At 40.1% G+C, this 14,643-nt stretch overlaps 1 protein-coding gene across 1 annotated transcript; it reads left to right on the top strand.

Moving 5' to 3' along the window:
• The first annotated feature begins 2,194 nt into the window (after positions 1-2,194).
• LOC106915643 (myosin heavy chain, fast skeletal muscle-like) lies at positions 2,195-13,514 on the top strand. The gene is made up of 40 exons (XM_014983370.2): positions 2,195-2,245; positions 2,339-2,565; positions 2,687-2,830; positions 2,930-3,086; positions 3,194-3,221; positions 3,301-3,418; positions 3,507-3,599; positions 3,682-3,745; positions 3,849-3,947; positions 4,036-4,139; positions 4,222-4,360; positions 4,454-4,572; positions 4,655-4,804; positions 4,885-5,055; positions 5,163-5,469; positions 5,775-5,851; positions 5,934-6,021; positions 6,135-6,252; positions 6,336-6,459; positions 6,548-6,684; positions 7,830-8,085; positions 8,313-8,555; positions 8,665-8,841; positions 8,944-9,089; positions 9,173-9,263; positions 9,361-9,750; positions 9,827-9,953; positions 10,031-10,149; positions 10,236-10,432; positions 10,516-10,699; positions 10,794-10,959; positions 11,167-11,291; positions 11,405-11,713; positions 11,792-11,995; positions 12,084-12,209; positions 12,346-12,516; positions 12,611-12,715; positions 12,849-12,944; positions 13,056-13,187; positions 13,393-13,514. The coding sequence occupies exons 2-40, from the start codon at positions 2,359-2,361 to the stop codon at positions 13,408-13,410; spliced, it is 5,826 nt and encodes a 1,941-aa protein (XP_014838856.2). The 5' UTR covers positions 2,195-2,245; positions 2,339-2,358; the 3' UTR covers positions 13,411-13,514.
• Positions 13,515-14,643: the final 1,129 nt, after the last annotated feature.

Here is a 14,643-nt window from a genome sequence, read left to right as displayed (position 1 = left end):
AGACCCAAAGGAGCCAGGTGAGGGACGACCAAGTCATTGATTTACTCAATATGCTACAAGGAAGATGAGCCTCATTGTACTTTAAAAATGGGCATCCAAGCTGCTCAACTGCGAATCTCCAAAATTCACAAAGACTCCTGAATAGGTCTCTAAACAGAGTAAGTCATTTATTTGGAATAAGTTTCAAAATAGGGTTACAGATGCTTGAAAGCTGAAACTGCAACTCTTTCTTTCAGTGTTGTTTTGTCCCTTTTGACAAAGATTACTTCCTTCACCTCTCTTTCCACCCATATGTTCTCTCTGTCCAGAACATGGACATCATTGTCAACAAAGGTGTGATGAGGTGCAAATGTACAGCTAAATCTTGCCCCAGGCTGCTGACTCTTCTGTGTTCTACCATGTGTTGATGAAGTTATTTGGTTTCATTGATGTAGAAGACAGTAAAAATGTTGCATTGGACAGCATACACAACTTCACTGCTGACTCCGCTGTTGACTATATGATGCTTTTTAATGTTTTAACAATGTAAAGTACTTTTAACTGCCATGTTCAAAATAATTGAACATGGCAGTTTTGCATAGCTGAAATGTGCTATACAAAAAACTTGATTGATTGACTATCGGTGTTGAAACGTCTTCAAGAAAAATTGATCAAATATCTAGTTGTCCTTTATTAAAGCCTGTTGTAGAAGATATGACTCAGACGACTGGGAATATACACAGGCACATATGACACAAACTGTCCGTGTGGATAAACGTCAATTGGTTGTTCAAGAACATCTCAGAAACAAGCAAAGCTGAAGTCTGATACAGTGCTTCGGCCAACAGTGAGTGAGATTTACATTAAAGGTGACCAAGCGATTGCCAGACAAAAAAATAAGCTAGTGCTCTAAAATAACCTTAGGTTATTTTCAGAACATTATCTAAAAATAATCTAACACAATAAATAACATTTTAGATTAAAAATCTCTATAAACCTGGGGTATGGTGCTAACAACATATTTAAATGTGTACTATAAATATATCTTCTTCCCTATGCCAAACACGAACCATTGCTCTGTGCCTAAGCTGAATTTATTTTTGACCATGGTAATACTATCATCATATACTGCAGGAGAGCAAATTAAGAGACAGGTCCTGCAGAATTTCAAACATGAACCTCATCCTGGGTACAATCCAAGATTATTTTTAGCATTAAGAAAATTCCCAATATTTTACTTGCTAAATGAAGTACTCTCCATATATGTACAAATTTTTATCTCCCTTAAACCATGGTCATGAATAATATATATGAGAACCATTTTTTTCTGGTGTTAAATGACCTTAGCTGGATTTATTTCAAAATCCATTCCAAGAAGATTTATAACACCTGTCCAGTTCAAACGGAAAGTCCATTAACATTCTATTTTGGACGCCTGAGGCATTTCAGTCCTTCAGAGAATTCAAAGCTCATTAATAGATTTGATATAGAAATTTACAAGGTTCACGTGTCCTATAACCCAGGTGTTAACATATCATCGTTCAACAATTAAGTACATTCTTGCAATTGACCAGGAGGTAAACATTACCAATATTTTTTTAAACACAGTCAAGATTAAAATTTTGTTAAGGGGGCTAAGCCGTTTATTTACAAATACATAAATCAATTACGGCAGAAGCTTCACAATTTTCTTTTCAATGAATTAAGTTAAAAAAAATGCTAGTGTATAGAACATCAAATATTATAGGATCAACATGTAATACCGATGTAGTTTTAATTAATTATTTATTTAATTAAAACTAATCTAGACAACCCATTTGCTGTGGGATCATGAAATATGAAACAATTGTTTATTTCGGACAGCATCAACCTCAAGCAATGAGGTGTCAAACATTCCTGACCAAATTGAGTAGGGCACATATGCTGAGGAGGCTGGGCTGTTGTATATAAAGGCAGCAGCCCAAGACTTTTGCTCTAACTGGCAGGCATCAAAGAAAGGTGAGTGTAGTACAATTGTCCCATATATTTTTATGATACAATTTAACAGCAAACCACTTAATTTATGTTAAACATTCTTTACTGATTACTTTTGAGTTAAAATCTATGAACACATGTAGTTTCTGTATCGGACAACTATACACCCAAAACACTAGAATATCTTACATAGTTATAAAATCTTTACAAAAACTTTGCCCAACTATGTTTTTTACTTTGTAGCACCTTGGCACCTCAGGACACTGAAGTATTTCTGTTTGCATCAGCTGAGGTAATTTTTCAGGAGGCAGTTATGAATTTATATTAATGTAATTTTGTTTTACCTTTACTGTGTGGCTATATTAAAAATGTTTCATATGTTTAGGCTCCACAAATAGTGCAACCATGAGCACAGATGCGGAGATGGAGGCCTATGGCCCAGCCGCCATTTACCTCCGGAAGCCAGAAAGGGAGAGGATTGAAGCTCAGACCGCTCCATTTGATGCTAAAACAGCTTTCTTCGTGGCGGATGCTGATGAAATGTATCTCAAGTGCAAAGTCATAAAGAGGGAGGGTGGCCAAGCCACTGTTGAAACACTGGAATCGAAAAAAGTAAATATTCTTATTAATCATATTACTAAAAAACTTACAAACTCCACTTAAAATAAAAACACTGCATTAATTGAATGAAATCATTTGGGGGAAAAGAACATTATTCGTGTTTTTTCAATAGACTGTAACAGTCAAAGAGGATGACATCCACCCCAGAAATCCTCCAAAGTATGACAAAATTGAGGACATGGCCATGATGACCCACCTCAACGAGCCTTGTGTGTTGTATAACCTCAAAGAGCGTTATGCATCCTGGATGATCTACGTGAGTTCTCAGCTGCATTTCAAAGAACTTCAAAGGAGAAATCGTATCTGTGTATTCAATGAAATGGCTAAACATAGATTATCTCTTCTTCTGTAACAGACCTACTCCGGGTTGTTCTGTGTGGTCGTGAATCCCTACAAGTGGTTGCCTGTGTATGATGCTCTTGTTGTAGCAGGATACAGAGGCAAGAAGAGGATTGAGGCTCCACCCCACATCTTCTCCATCTCTGACAATGCCTATCAGTTCATGCTCACAGGTAAAGCAAAGACTAAAGTGTTTTTACAAAAGAAATTAAAAAAAAGAACATACTCACGTTGACATGAACTTACTCCAGCTACTAAAGTATTATGGTGTACATTGCAGATCGTGAGAACCAGTCTGTCCTGATTACGTGAGTGTTGCACAAACTCAATTTTACAAAAGGTACAAAAATGAAGTTGATAAGTCAAAATGTGTCTCTTGTACCTCAGCGGAGAATCCGGTGCTGGCAAGACTGTCAACACCAAGCGTGTCATCCAGTACTTTGCAACAATTGCAGCTCTTGGTGGCAAAAAGGACCAAGCGCCCCAAGCTGCTGGAAAAATCCAGGTGATTTATTCGTTTTAAGAAGAAACCGGCCTCCACTGTGGATTCTTAGGTGCATACTGTAAAAATATTCACAACTGTCAATGTGCAGGGCTCCCTTGAGGACCAAATTGTTGCTGCTAACCCTCTGCTAGAGGCTTATGGTAATGCCAAGACTGTGAGGAATGACAACTCTTCCCGTTTTGTAAGTTGCGACAAAGCTTAAATGTTCATTGATACTTAATGCTTGATTTTAGAATATAACACTTGCTATTAATTTTGCTTAGGGTAAATTCATCAGGATCCACTTTGGTACAAGTGGAAAGCTGGCCTCAGCTGATATTGAAACATGTAAGTAAAACATATGATGTAATCAGTGTTATCTATTATTAATTTATAATCTGTACAATGATTTCCTTATCAAAGTGCTTACTTATATTTATGTAATTCTTAGATCTGCTGGAGAAGTCCCGTGTCACCTTCCAGCTGTCTGCTGAGAGGAGCTACCATATCTTCTATCAGCTTATGACAGGCCACAAGCCTGAGCTCATTGGTAAATGATCAAATACTTGAAATTTGAATGTAGAAAAGTGCAACTTATAAGACAAAGAAGCTACAATGATTTGTTTCTGTTTTTTCAGATGCTCTGCTGATCACCACCAACCCCTATGACTTCCCAATGATCAGCCAGGGTGAAATCACTGTCAAGAGTATAAATGATGTAGAGGAGTTCATCGCTACAGATGTAAAAGAATATTTGAGTTTTAAAAAAAAGAAATGTCTTAAAACATCTGTTTAGTGTACTTAAAACTTCTTTCTCTACACAGACTGCTATTGATATCTTGGGTTTCAATGCTGATGAGAAGTTCAACATCTACAAGCTCACTGGTGCTGTGATGCATCATGGCAACATGAAGTTCAAGCAGAAGCAGCGTGAGGAGCAGGCTGAACCAGATGGCACTGAGGGTAATTTATAAAACAACATTCAAATCCTGTACAGAGAAAAAAGTTTAAAATTACATTATTTTTTTAACCATGTGTTTTGTTTCTTTCCAAAAGTGGCTGATAAAATTGCCTACCTCTTTGGTCTGAACTCAGCTGATATGCTGAAGGCTCTGTGCTACCCAAGAGTCAAAGTCGGAAATGAGATGGTCACCAAAGGTCAGACCGTCCCACAGGTAATTTAAACCAGCTGTGATTCTAAGCAGTTTGTTTATTTGTATTTGTTAACTAAGAAAAGCTGACAATTTTCACTTCTAGGTCAACAATGCTGTCAGCGCTCTGTGCAAGTCTGTCTATGAGAAAATGTTCTTGTGGATGGTCATCCGTATCAATGAGATGCTGGACACAAAGCAGTCAAGAGCCTTCTTCATTGGAGTCTTGGACATTGCTGGTTTTGAGATCTTTGATGTGAGTAATGAATAACATCAAAAAGCAATGTAAACCATTTTTGATTTCATAGGAAGATAAACAACTATCAATAATTACAGTTCAACAGCTTGGAGCAGCTCTGCATCAACTTCACCAATGAGAAACTGCAACAGTTCTTCAACCACACCATGTTTGTCCTGGAGCAAGAGGAGTACAAGAAGGAAGGCATTGATTGGGAGTTCATTGACTTCGGTATGGACTTGGCTGCCTGCATTGAGCTTATTGAGAAGGTGAGTTGCTGTATTACTCAGCTTAAACTAATAATATCCCATTTTTTTATGGATATGATACATCATTTTAAATTTGAGTTGTAATTTAAATTGGAAATTATTCACAGCCATTGGGCATCTTCTCCATCCTTGAAGAGGAGTGCATGTTCCCCAAAGCCTCTGATACAACTTTCAAGAACAAGCTGATTGATCAGCATCTTGGCAAGAACAGGGCCTTTGAGAAACCCAAGCCTGGAAAGGGCAAAGCTGAGGCTCACTTCTCCCTGGTTCACTATGCTGGTACAGTGGACTACAACATCACTGGCTGGCTGGACAAGAACAAGGACCCACTGAATGAGTCAGTGGTTCAGCTCTACCAGAAGTCTGGAAACAAGTTGCTGTGCTTCCTGTATGCAACTCATGCTTCAGCTGAGGGTAAGAACCAGCAAAATGAACAGATAACCTTAAATTAATTGAATAGATTAATTTAACATGTGGGAAACCCCCTGAATACACACACAGTGTCAGATTTTCTAAAACTTGGAATCAGTGCCCAAGAAACAAAATATTTGAAGAGTCGCTTTTTAAGTTCGTTTTATGTCGTGGAACCTAAATCCTACCACTAAGACGACTTTCAAACATATCTACAATAAATATGTGATTAAATTGTACTGTTAAGGTAAAGGGAGCTTTACATCAGTAATGATTTACTACCATTGTTTTCACTGTCATAATTTCAGCTGAGTCTGGTGGTGGTGGCAAGAAGGGTGGCAAGAAGAAGGGTGGTTCCTTCCAGACTGTGTCTGCGGTTTTCAGGGTATGGACAATTTGTCGAGAACTGTCATAAAAGTAATGGTTTAAAATCATCAATAGAATAATTTTATGATCCTGATCTACAGGAGAACTTGGGCAAGCTGATGACCAACTTGAGGAGCACTCATCCTCACTTTGTGCGTTGCCTGATTCCTAATGAGTCAAAGACCCCAGGTAAGAAGCTCAGGCTTAGAAATTTACAGTAAGTTAACATTAAGACATTTTACATGATATTGTTTGGAGACACTGTTAAATAAATTTTCACTAAATATATTACCAACCGTCAGGTCTTATGGAGAACTTCTTGGTCATCCACCAGCTGAGGTGTAACGGTGTGCTGGAGGGCATCAGGATCTGCAGAAAGGGCTTCCCTAGCAGAATCCTCTACGGTGACTTCAAGCAGAGGTAGCTGCTGTTGTCTTTCTAAATGTGAAGAAATGTTTTCAGATGTGAAGATGGAAAAAAGCAAAGTCCACCTTCTCTCATAGATACAAGGTATTGAATGCCAGTGTTATCCCTGAGGGACAGTTTATTGACAACAAAAAGGCTTCAGAGAAGCTGCTGGGCTCCATTGATGTGGACCACACTCAGTACAAGTTTGGACACACTAAGGTATGTTGGAAGAAGACATTAATGACATTGCTGGAAACGATTCCTTTGTATCCACGTGTTTTAACTTGCAAATGTTTTGCTATTATAGGTGTTCTTCAAAGCTGGCCTTCTGGGTACTCTTGAGGAGATGAGAGATGAAAAACTGGCTTCATTGGTTACCATGACTCAGGCGCTCTGCAGAGGATACGTCATGAGGAAGGAGTTTGTGAAGATGACAGAGAGGAGGTACAATAGAATAAAAACACTGAAAAAAGGAATACATGACTCTGTATTCCACTGCAAAACCCAACAGTTCACACAACCCGCTGCTCAGAAAGTTCAAACTTTTGCATCAGAGTACATGTACCGTATTTTCCGCACTATACGGCGCACCGGATTATAAGGCGCACCTTCAATGAATGGCCTATTTTAGGACTTTTTTCATACATTAGGCGCACCGCATTATAAGGCGCATAGAATAGACGCTTCATACTCTATTATTACACATCCACATTAATAAAGAAATGGTCCCCGAGTACTTTATATAGTAGGCTGGCCCAGTCGTTGTTTCACTCACGGTGTTGGTGTTGCGATATTATGCCCAACTGCTTTCTGGGTAACACAGACCAACCGACACGCTGCCGCTGCAGTCTCTGTCTCTCTTCCCCTGCCCCTCCCCCCCTTTAAATGTATTATCAAACTTTATTAACAAACCAGTGTTCTGACAACTATCCCAGCATGCACCGCGCACTACTTCTTCTACGGGGGAAAAAGAAGTTGGCGGCTGCTTACCGTAGTGGACCAACTACGTAAGCAGCCTACTGCATGTCTGTGTAAACATGACGTCTTTCATTTCGATCTGAGTTAATTAGCGTAGCATTTCTGCCGGATTTTCACAACATATCAGCCACGACAATGGACAGGGGAACCAACAAGTTCATGTCATCTTTTTTGGACGACATCAAGGTGTTTGAGCCACTGGATGCCTCCAACATTGTGCGCGTCACAGCTAAAAGCTACCGATAGATGAGGAAAACAGCAGATCCTCACACCCTCAGCATAAATATAGCTGTGGACAAGATCACTGATGCCTATTGTTCTTGCAAGGCTGGGTAAGTCGGCATTCATGGTTTTGTGTAGCTTGTGTTTGTGAGACGGTCACGCACGTGGTAGCTGCACTGTGACCTAAAATGGGCATTAGCCAATGAAACGCGGCCCCTGTGGTAAGGTCCGTTGCTGGACCTGTTGTGGCTCAATATTGGTCCATATATAAGGCGCACCGGATTATAAGGCGCACTGTCGGCTTTTGAGGAAATTGAAGGTTTTTAGGTGCGTCTTATAGTGCGGAAAATACGGTATATTTTGTGTTAACAAAATAACTCTGTTTTCAGAGATGCCATCTATACAATTCAATACAATGTCCGTTCCTTCATGAATGTGAAGAACTGGCCATGGATGAACCTCTATTTCAAGATCAAGCCTCTGCTGAAGAGTGCAGAGACTGAGAAGGAGTTGCAGAATATGAAGGAGAACTATGAAAAAATGCAGACAGACCTGGCTGCTGCTTTGGCCAAGAAGAAGGAACTGGAGGAGAAAATGGTCTCCCTGCTCCAGGAGAAGAATGACTTGCAGCTTCAAGTGGCTGCTGTGAGTAGGCAGATTTCTTTTATTCATGTGTGATTATTAAACCATACAGTTCCCATGTTTAACTCTGTACTTAACACAAGAGTGGGGTTATGTTTTGAGACTGAGGCTATAAATATTAGATTTGTGACAACAATTACCAGATATCGTTTAATCATGGATTCTATTATCAAAGAACTATTTATATAAAAGGAGAACATTAACATTATTTTACTTATCCTCAATCATAGGAAGTTGAAAATCTCTCAGATGCTGAGGAAAGATGTGAAGGGCTGATTAAGAGCAAGATCCAGCTTGAGGCCAAACTCAAGGAGACAACCGAGAGACTGGAGGATGAAGAGGAAATCAACGCTGAGCTGACTGCCAAGAAGAGGAAGCTGGAGGATGAATGCTCTGAGCTGAAGAAGGACATTGATGACTTAGAGCTCACCTTGGCTAAAGTGGAGAAGGAGAAACATGCCACTGAAAACAAGGTTCACATCACTGAGACACCATTATCAGAATATATTAAGCCAATCCATAGAATTTATGAAATCTACAACACTATACTTCAATTAAAATTGGGTATTTCAAAACCTTTAGGTGAAAAACCTGACAGAGGAGATGGCAACTCAGGATGAGGCCATTGCCAAGCTCACCAAGGAGAAGAAAGCCCTCCAAGAGGCCCATCAGCAAACACTGGATGATCTCCAGGCAGAGGAAGACAAAGTCAACACTCTGACCAAGGCCAAGACAAAGCTGGAACAGCAAGTGGACGATGTAAGAAAACAGTTTATTTGTCTTTCTCATTCGGCATTAGCCTAATGATGCAGTCTTTGTATTGATTGATTAGTGTGTTTGAATGTACCTATTATACAATAGCTTGAGGGCTCATTGGAGCAAGAGAAGAAACTCCGTATGGACCTTGAGAGAGCCAAGAGAAAGCTTGAAGGAGATCTAAAACTGGCCCAGGAATCCATTATGGATCTGGAGAATGACAAGCAGCAGTCTGAGGAGAAAATCAAGAAGTGAGTGCAGACTATCTTTATTTTTCAACATATGATAGTCTCATGTCAGAAAATTGAGCTCAACACTGCTTTCTGAAATACAGGAAGGACTTTGAAATCAGTCAGCTTCTCAGCAAGATTGAGGATGAACAGTCCCTTGGAGCTCAGCTTCAAAAGAAGATCAAGGAACTTCAGGTAATACTGTTTAACCTTAATTGCCCCTGGCTGAATTTTTCTTCAGTTTTTTCGCAGAGTGATCTTGAGTGATTACTTCAATGCATTTGATTTCTAGGCTCGTATTGAGGAGCTTGAAGAGGAGATTGAGGCTGAGAGGGCTGCTAGAGCTAAGGTAGAGAAGCAGAGAGCTGACCTGTCCAGAGAGCTTGAGGAGATCAGCGAGAGGCTTGAGGAGGCTGGTGGAGCCACAGCTGCTCAGATTGAGATGAACAAGAAGCGTGAGGCTGAGTTCCAGAAGCTGCGCCGTGACCTTGAAGAGTCCACCCTGCAGCACGAAGCCACTGCTGCAGCTCTCCGCAAGAAGCAGGCCGACAGCGTTGCTGAGCTGGGAGAGCAGATCGACAACCTGCAGCGCGTCAAGCAGAAGCTGGAGAAGGAGAAGAGTGAGTACAAGATGGAGATTGATGACCTGTCCAGCAACATGGAGGCTGTTGCAAAAGCCAAGGTGAGTGGATAGTACATGTCAGACACACAAATTGTGGTTCATAATTACCTTTTACATTAACTTCTAATGGGTTCAGGGCAACTTGGAGAAAATGTGCAGAACTCTTGAGGATCAACTCAGTGAAATCAAATCTAAAAATGATGAGAATGTCCGCCAGCTGAATGACATTAATGCACAGAAAGCAAGACTCCAGACAGAGAATGGTAATTCACCTGACCTTAAACCTGTGTTCTATATTGATTAAAATATTTCAGAAATAATGAATTTTTGACTTTCACAGGTGAGTTTGGTCGTCAACTTGAGGAGAAAGAGGCTCTTGTTTCTCAGCTGACAAGAGGCAAGCAGGCTTTCACTCAGCAGATTGAGGAGCTCAAGAGACACATTGAGGAGGAAGTGAAGGTAGAAAAGTCTGTTTATATATTCTTTTGTCATGTATGATGAGGTCAATTGACAAATCATTACACACTCAACTTTGTGTTGTCCAGGCCAAGAATGCCCTGGCCCATGCTGTTCAGTCAGCCCGCCATGACTGTGATCTGCTCAGAGAGCAGTTTGAGGAGGAGCAGGAGGCCAAAGCTGAGCTGCAGAGAGGCATGTCTAAGGCCAACAGTGAGGTGGCTCAGTGGAGGTCCAAATATGAGACTGATGCCATCCAGCGCACTGAGGAGCTGGAGGAGGCCAAGTGAGTCATAATGAATGTTTCAGTTTAATTATGTGTAATTTTTATCATGAGTTCTTGCCAAACAACACACCTTTTTAATCCAGGAAAAAGCTTGCCCAGCGCTTGCAGGAGGCTGAGGAATCCATTGAGGCTGTGAACTCCAAGTGTGCCTCTTTGGAGAAGACCAAACAGAGGCTCCAGGGTGAGGTGGAGGACCTCATGATTGATGTGGAGAGAGCTAATTCTCTGGCTGCCAACCTTGACAAGAAGCAGAGGAACTTTGACAAGGTACTGTTCTTGAACCTAAAATTATCTTTACCCAAAGCAAGACATTGTACTTAAGATTGTACTTAAATCAATTGCTCTATCCATACAAATGTAGGTTCTTGCTGAGTGGAAGCAGAAGTATGAAGAGAGCCAGGCTGAGCTGGAAGGAGCCCAAAAGGAGGCTCGCTCCCTGAGCACTGAGCTGTTCAAGATGAAGAACTCCTATGAAGAGGCTCTGGACCAACTGGAGACCATGAAGAGAGAGAACAAGAACCTGCAGCGTATGTAATTCCTGATTATTCAAGGAGTTGAGCAACTCCAAAATTACTGAGACACAGATCATTTTTATGCTTCAGCCTCCATTAGCTTAATCAATTGTCTATTGATAAAGCTAATGGAGAGTGATTAATTCTGAAATTTCTTAAAAGTCTATATTTGGCAGATTTCTACGACACATCTTCATTTTTTTTATTTACTTTTCATTGCAGAGGAGATCTCAGATCTGACTGAACAGATTGGTGAGACTGGTAAGAGCATCCATGAGCTGGAGAAAGCTAAAAAGAGCGTGGAGACTGAGAAGTCTGAAATTCAGGCTGCACTAGAAGAAGCCGAGGTAAAACTTTTCTCGTCAAATGAACAACAATTTATAAAATACATCTACATATGCATACTCTCATACCTTTATATGTCTGTCATCTAACCTTGTTATATGCTTGAACTTTCAAGGGCACCCTGGAGCATGAAGAGTCTAAGATTCTCCGCGTCCAGCTGGAGCTCAACCAGGTCAAGAGCGAGATTGACAGGAAGCTGGCAGAGAAGGATGAAGAAATGGAGCAGATCAAGAGAAACAGCCAGAGGGTGATTGACTCCATGCAGAGTACACTTGATGCTGAGGTCAGGAGCAGGAATGATGCCCTGAGAGTCAAGAAGAAGATGGAGGGAGACCTGAACGAGATGGAGATCCAGCTGAGCCACGCCAACAGACAGGCTGCCGAGGCCCAGAAACAACTGAGGAATGTCCAGGGACAACTCAAGGTGAGTTTGTTATTAAACAAAAATGAAAAGACTTTTAGAGGGAAACCATTCTGACATCCAAATTTATATTGCTGTTAGGATGCCCAACTGCACCTTGATGATGCTGTCAGAGGACAGGAGGACATGAAGGAGCAGGTGGCCATGGTGGAGCGCAGGAACGGTCTGATGGTAGCTGAGATTGAGGAGCTGAGAGCCGCTCTGGAGCAAACAGAGAGATCACGTAAAGTGGCCGAGCAGGAGTTGGTCGATGCCAGTGAGCGTGTTGGACTTCTGCACTCTCAGGTTGGGTTTTAGTTATTCACAAGAAACTAGGCCTTTCCAAGTCATGCAAGCCACACTTCTAAATTGTATCATTCTGATTAACTTTCAGAACACCAGCCTTCTGAACACCAAGAAGAAGTTGGAAAGTGATCTGGTCCAGGTTCAGGGTGAGGTGGACGATGCAGTTCAGGAAGCCAGAAACGCTGAGGACAAGGCCAAAAAGGCTATCACTGATGTCAGTCTAAATATCAAAAATAATCTAATTGCAACCCCTTTTTATTACATAACATCTACATAAATTGCTGTCACAACAAACACAAGTAAAATTTTTCCAGTGTTCAAATATTGCTGATTAACACCCATTTTATCAGGCTGCCATGATGGCTGAAGAGCTGAAGAAGGAGCAGGACACCAGTGCTCACCTGGAGAGGATGAAGAAGAACCTGGAGGTTACAGTCAAGGACCTGCAGCACCGGCTGGATGAGGCTGAGAACCTCGCCATGAAGGGTGGCAAGAAGCAGCTCCAGAAACTGGAGCAGAGGGTATGAACAATCTTTGCTGTAATGCACATAGTATAATTGTAATATATAATTATAGTAATATTGAATTGTGTCCTTTTTCAACATCTTTAAACAGGTTCGTGAACTAGAAACTGAAGTTGAAAGTGAGCAGAGACGTGGAGCCGATGCTGTTAAAGGAGTCCGCAAATATGAGAGGAGAGTTAAGGAGCTGACCTACCAGGTGACTATTTTATCTTCTGTGTTTTCTAAACACTTACTAAGTACCTCTAATACCAAATAACATTCCTATTTCCCTGTATACTATTTGTCATGTTTACAATAAGTCTTTACAAACATTTCGTTTATGTCTGTAGACCGAGGAGGACAAAAAGAATCTGGCAAGACTTCAGGACCTAGTGGACAAGCTGCAGCTCAAAGTGAAGGCCTACAAGAGACAGGCTGAGGAGGCGGTAAGTGGTTGTCTGTCATCAGACAAATAATGTTTCCTTTAAGATAGAACATTGCAAAGCATTCTTTTTACATTTATGTGAACTAAATAATTGCAATTTCAAAACTTTCAGGAGGAACAAGCCAACACCCACATGTCCAAGCTCAGGAAGGTCCAGCATGAGATGGAGGAGGCTCAGGAGCGTGCTGACATCGCTGAGTCTCAGGTCAACAAGCTCAGAGCCAAGAGCCGTGATGCTGGAAAGGTAACATTTTCCTTCCCATCTCCCTTCGAAATATACTACAAAACCTAATGCAATCACATGCTGATTTTATTTTATACTATGCATGAAAATCAAAATGTGTCAGGATATAAGTGAAACTTCATACTTTTCTTTATGACAAGCTCCATCAGCTCTTCAAACCATTTAATTTAAAGTCATTTAATGTCCATTTTTCCTTGTTTTTCAGAGCGATTCTGCTGAATAAGAGACCAGGCCTTCATCAAGCTTTTCAACGGAGTTCATAAAATATGAACCAACTGTTGAATTCTTTTTCCACTGTAATACTTAAATAAAAACTAAGCACTATCATGTTGTGTATTGGAGTGCATTTTCTTGACATAGAAAATTAACATCAGATGAATACTAAAAATGTTTTTTCTCAGGAGTAACATGTTCAAAGAGTATTTTCGGTTACTCATTCTACTGTTAGACGGGGAGTCTGTCTAACAGTACTGTAATTAAGCAAAACTATACAGCCACATGGTTGAAGATAACACATTTACTTTTTGCAAGACTCTTATGAAATTATTATGTTAAACAAAAGAAAATTACTTCAAACTATCACCGCTTGTCAGATTGTGTCTGTTTAAGTTTTAGAAAAACTCAAATTTACATAATTGCAGCATAAAATTTAGTGGAATGATGAAACTAAATGAAAGATGAGTACAATTCAGTTTACTACTACTTTGTAGAACAACATGATTTTTGGTCAACCAAATTTTAAACTGTCATCCACTGAATCTCAAATTTAGAGCAAAATACTAAAAATAATGAATGAAAAAAGAACAAATGATACACAAAAAAGTTGGCTCAAGGAATAGCTGTAGAGAGTGTCCTCAACAATGCTGTTGTGTGCGTGTGTCTGTGTGTGTTTATGATGTAAAGCACTTTGAAATGTTCTGTTGCTGAAAGGTGAAATACAAATACATTTAGATTTGATTTTATTTTGATTTGCTGTCAAAGTGCAATTGCCAACCTTCAGATATTTGTTGCACATCTTGCAGTTACCAATCCAAATTTATAGATTCAAGGGTTTTTATGCTTATTTACATCTCTAGACATTTCTGTTAGGAGCACAATTTACTTGCTGGAATAAAAAAGAACTTAAAAATGATAGAAGCTTATAAAGAATTGAGCATTTTAAGCTGAACAACAAGAGTTATACGCGGCATCTCACTGGAGGCAACATCAGACTTTTGGAGGCTCCAAAGTGGATTCACTCTGACATGTGATCTTGGCTTTTGCATGCCTTTCCACTTTTGTCCATGTAGTCCTACCCTCTTGGGGAAAATGTTAAGTCAACAAATTAAAAAACTTTGCCAATTTTGAAAGGTTTCATTACACATTAACTGCCATAAAAAATAAGTTACTAATCAAAAGAATCTCAAATGGTTTATTCCACAGTTAAGAAAATATTTCTGAATATGTTCAGTTTCTA

The sequence above is a fragment of the Poecilia mexicana genome, unplaced genomic scaffold, assembly GCF_051168715.1.
Source record: "Poecilia mexicana isolate PSO_F unplaced genomic scaffold, ASM5116871v1 scaffold_8, whole genome shotgun sequence".
NCBI lineage: Eukaryota > Metazoa > Chordata > Actinopteri > Cyprinodontiformes > Poeciliidae > Poecilia > Poecilia mexicana.
Note: the sequence above shows the minus strand (reverse complement) of the source record. Positions and strands in the feature narration are given on the sequence as shown.

What these genes read in the sequence shown, in the direction of transcription:
- LOC106915643 (XM_014983370.2), top strand. Translation starts at nt 2,359, where the DNA reads ATGAGCACAGATGCGGAGATGGAGGCCTATGGCCCAGCCGCCATTTAC. An exon ending in GTGAAGATGACAGAGAGGAG is followed by an intron (nt 6,685 to 7,829) that starts GTACAATAGAAT and finishes CTCTGTTTTCAG; the next exon opens with AGATGCCATCTATACAATTC. An exon ending in AGAAGATCAAGGAACTTCAG is followed by an intron (nt 9,264 to 9,360) that starts GTAATACTGTTT and finishes TTTGATTTCTAG; the next exon opens with GCTCGTATTGAGGAGCTTGA.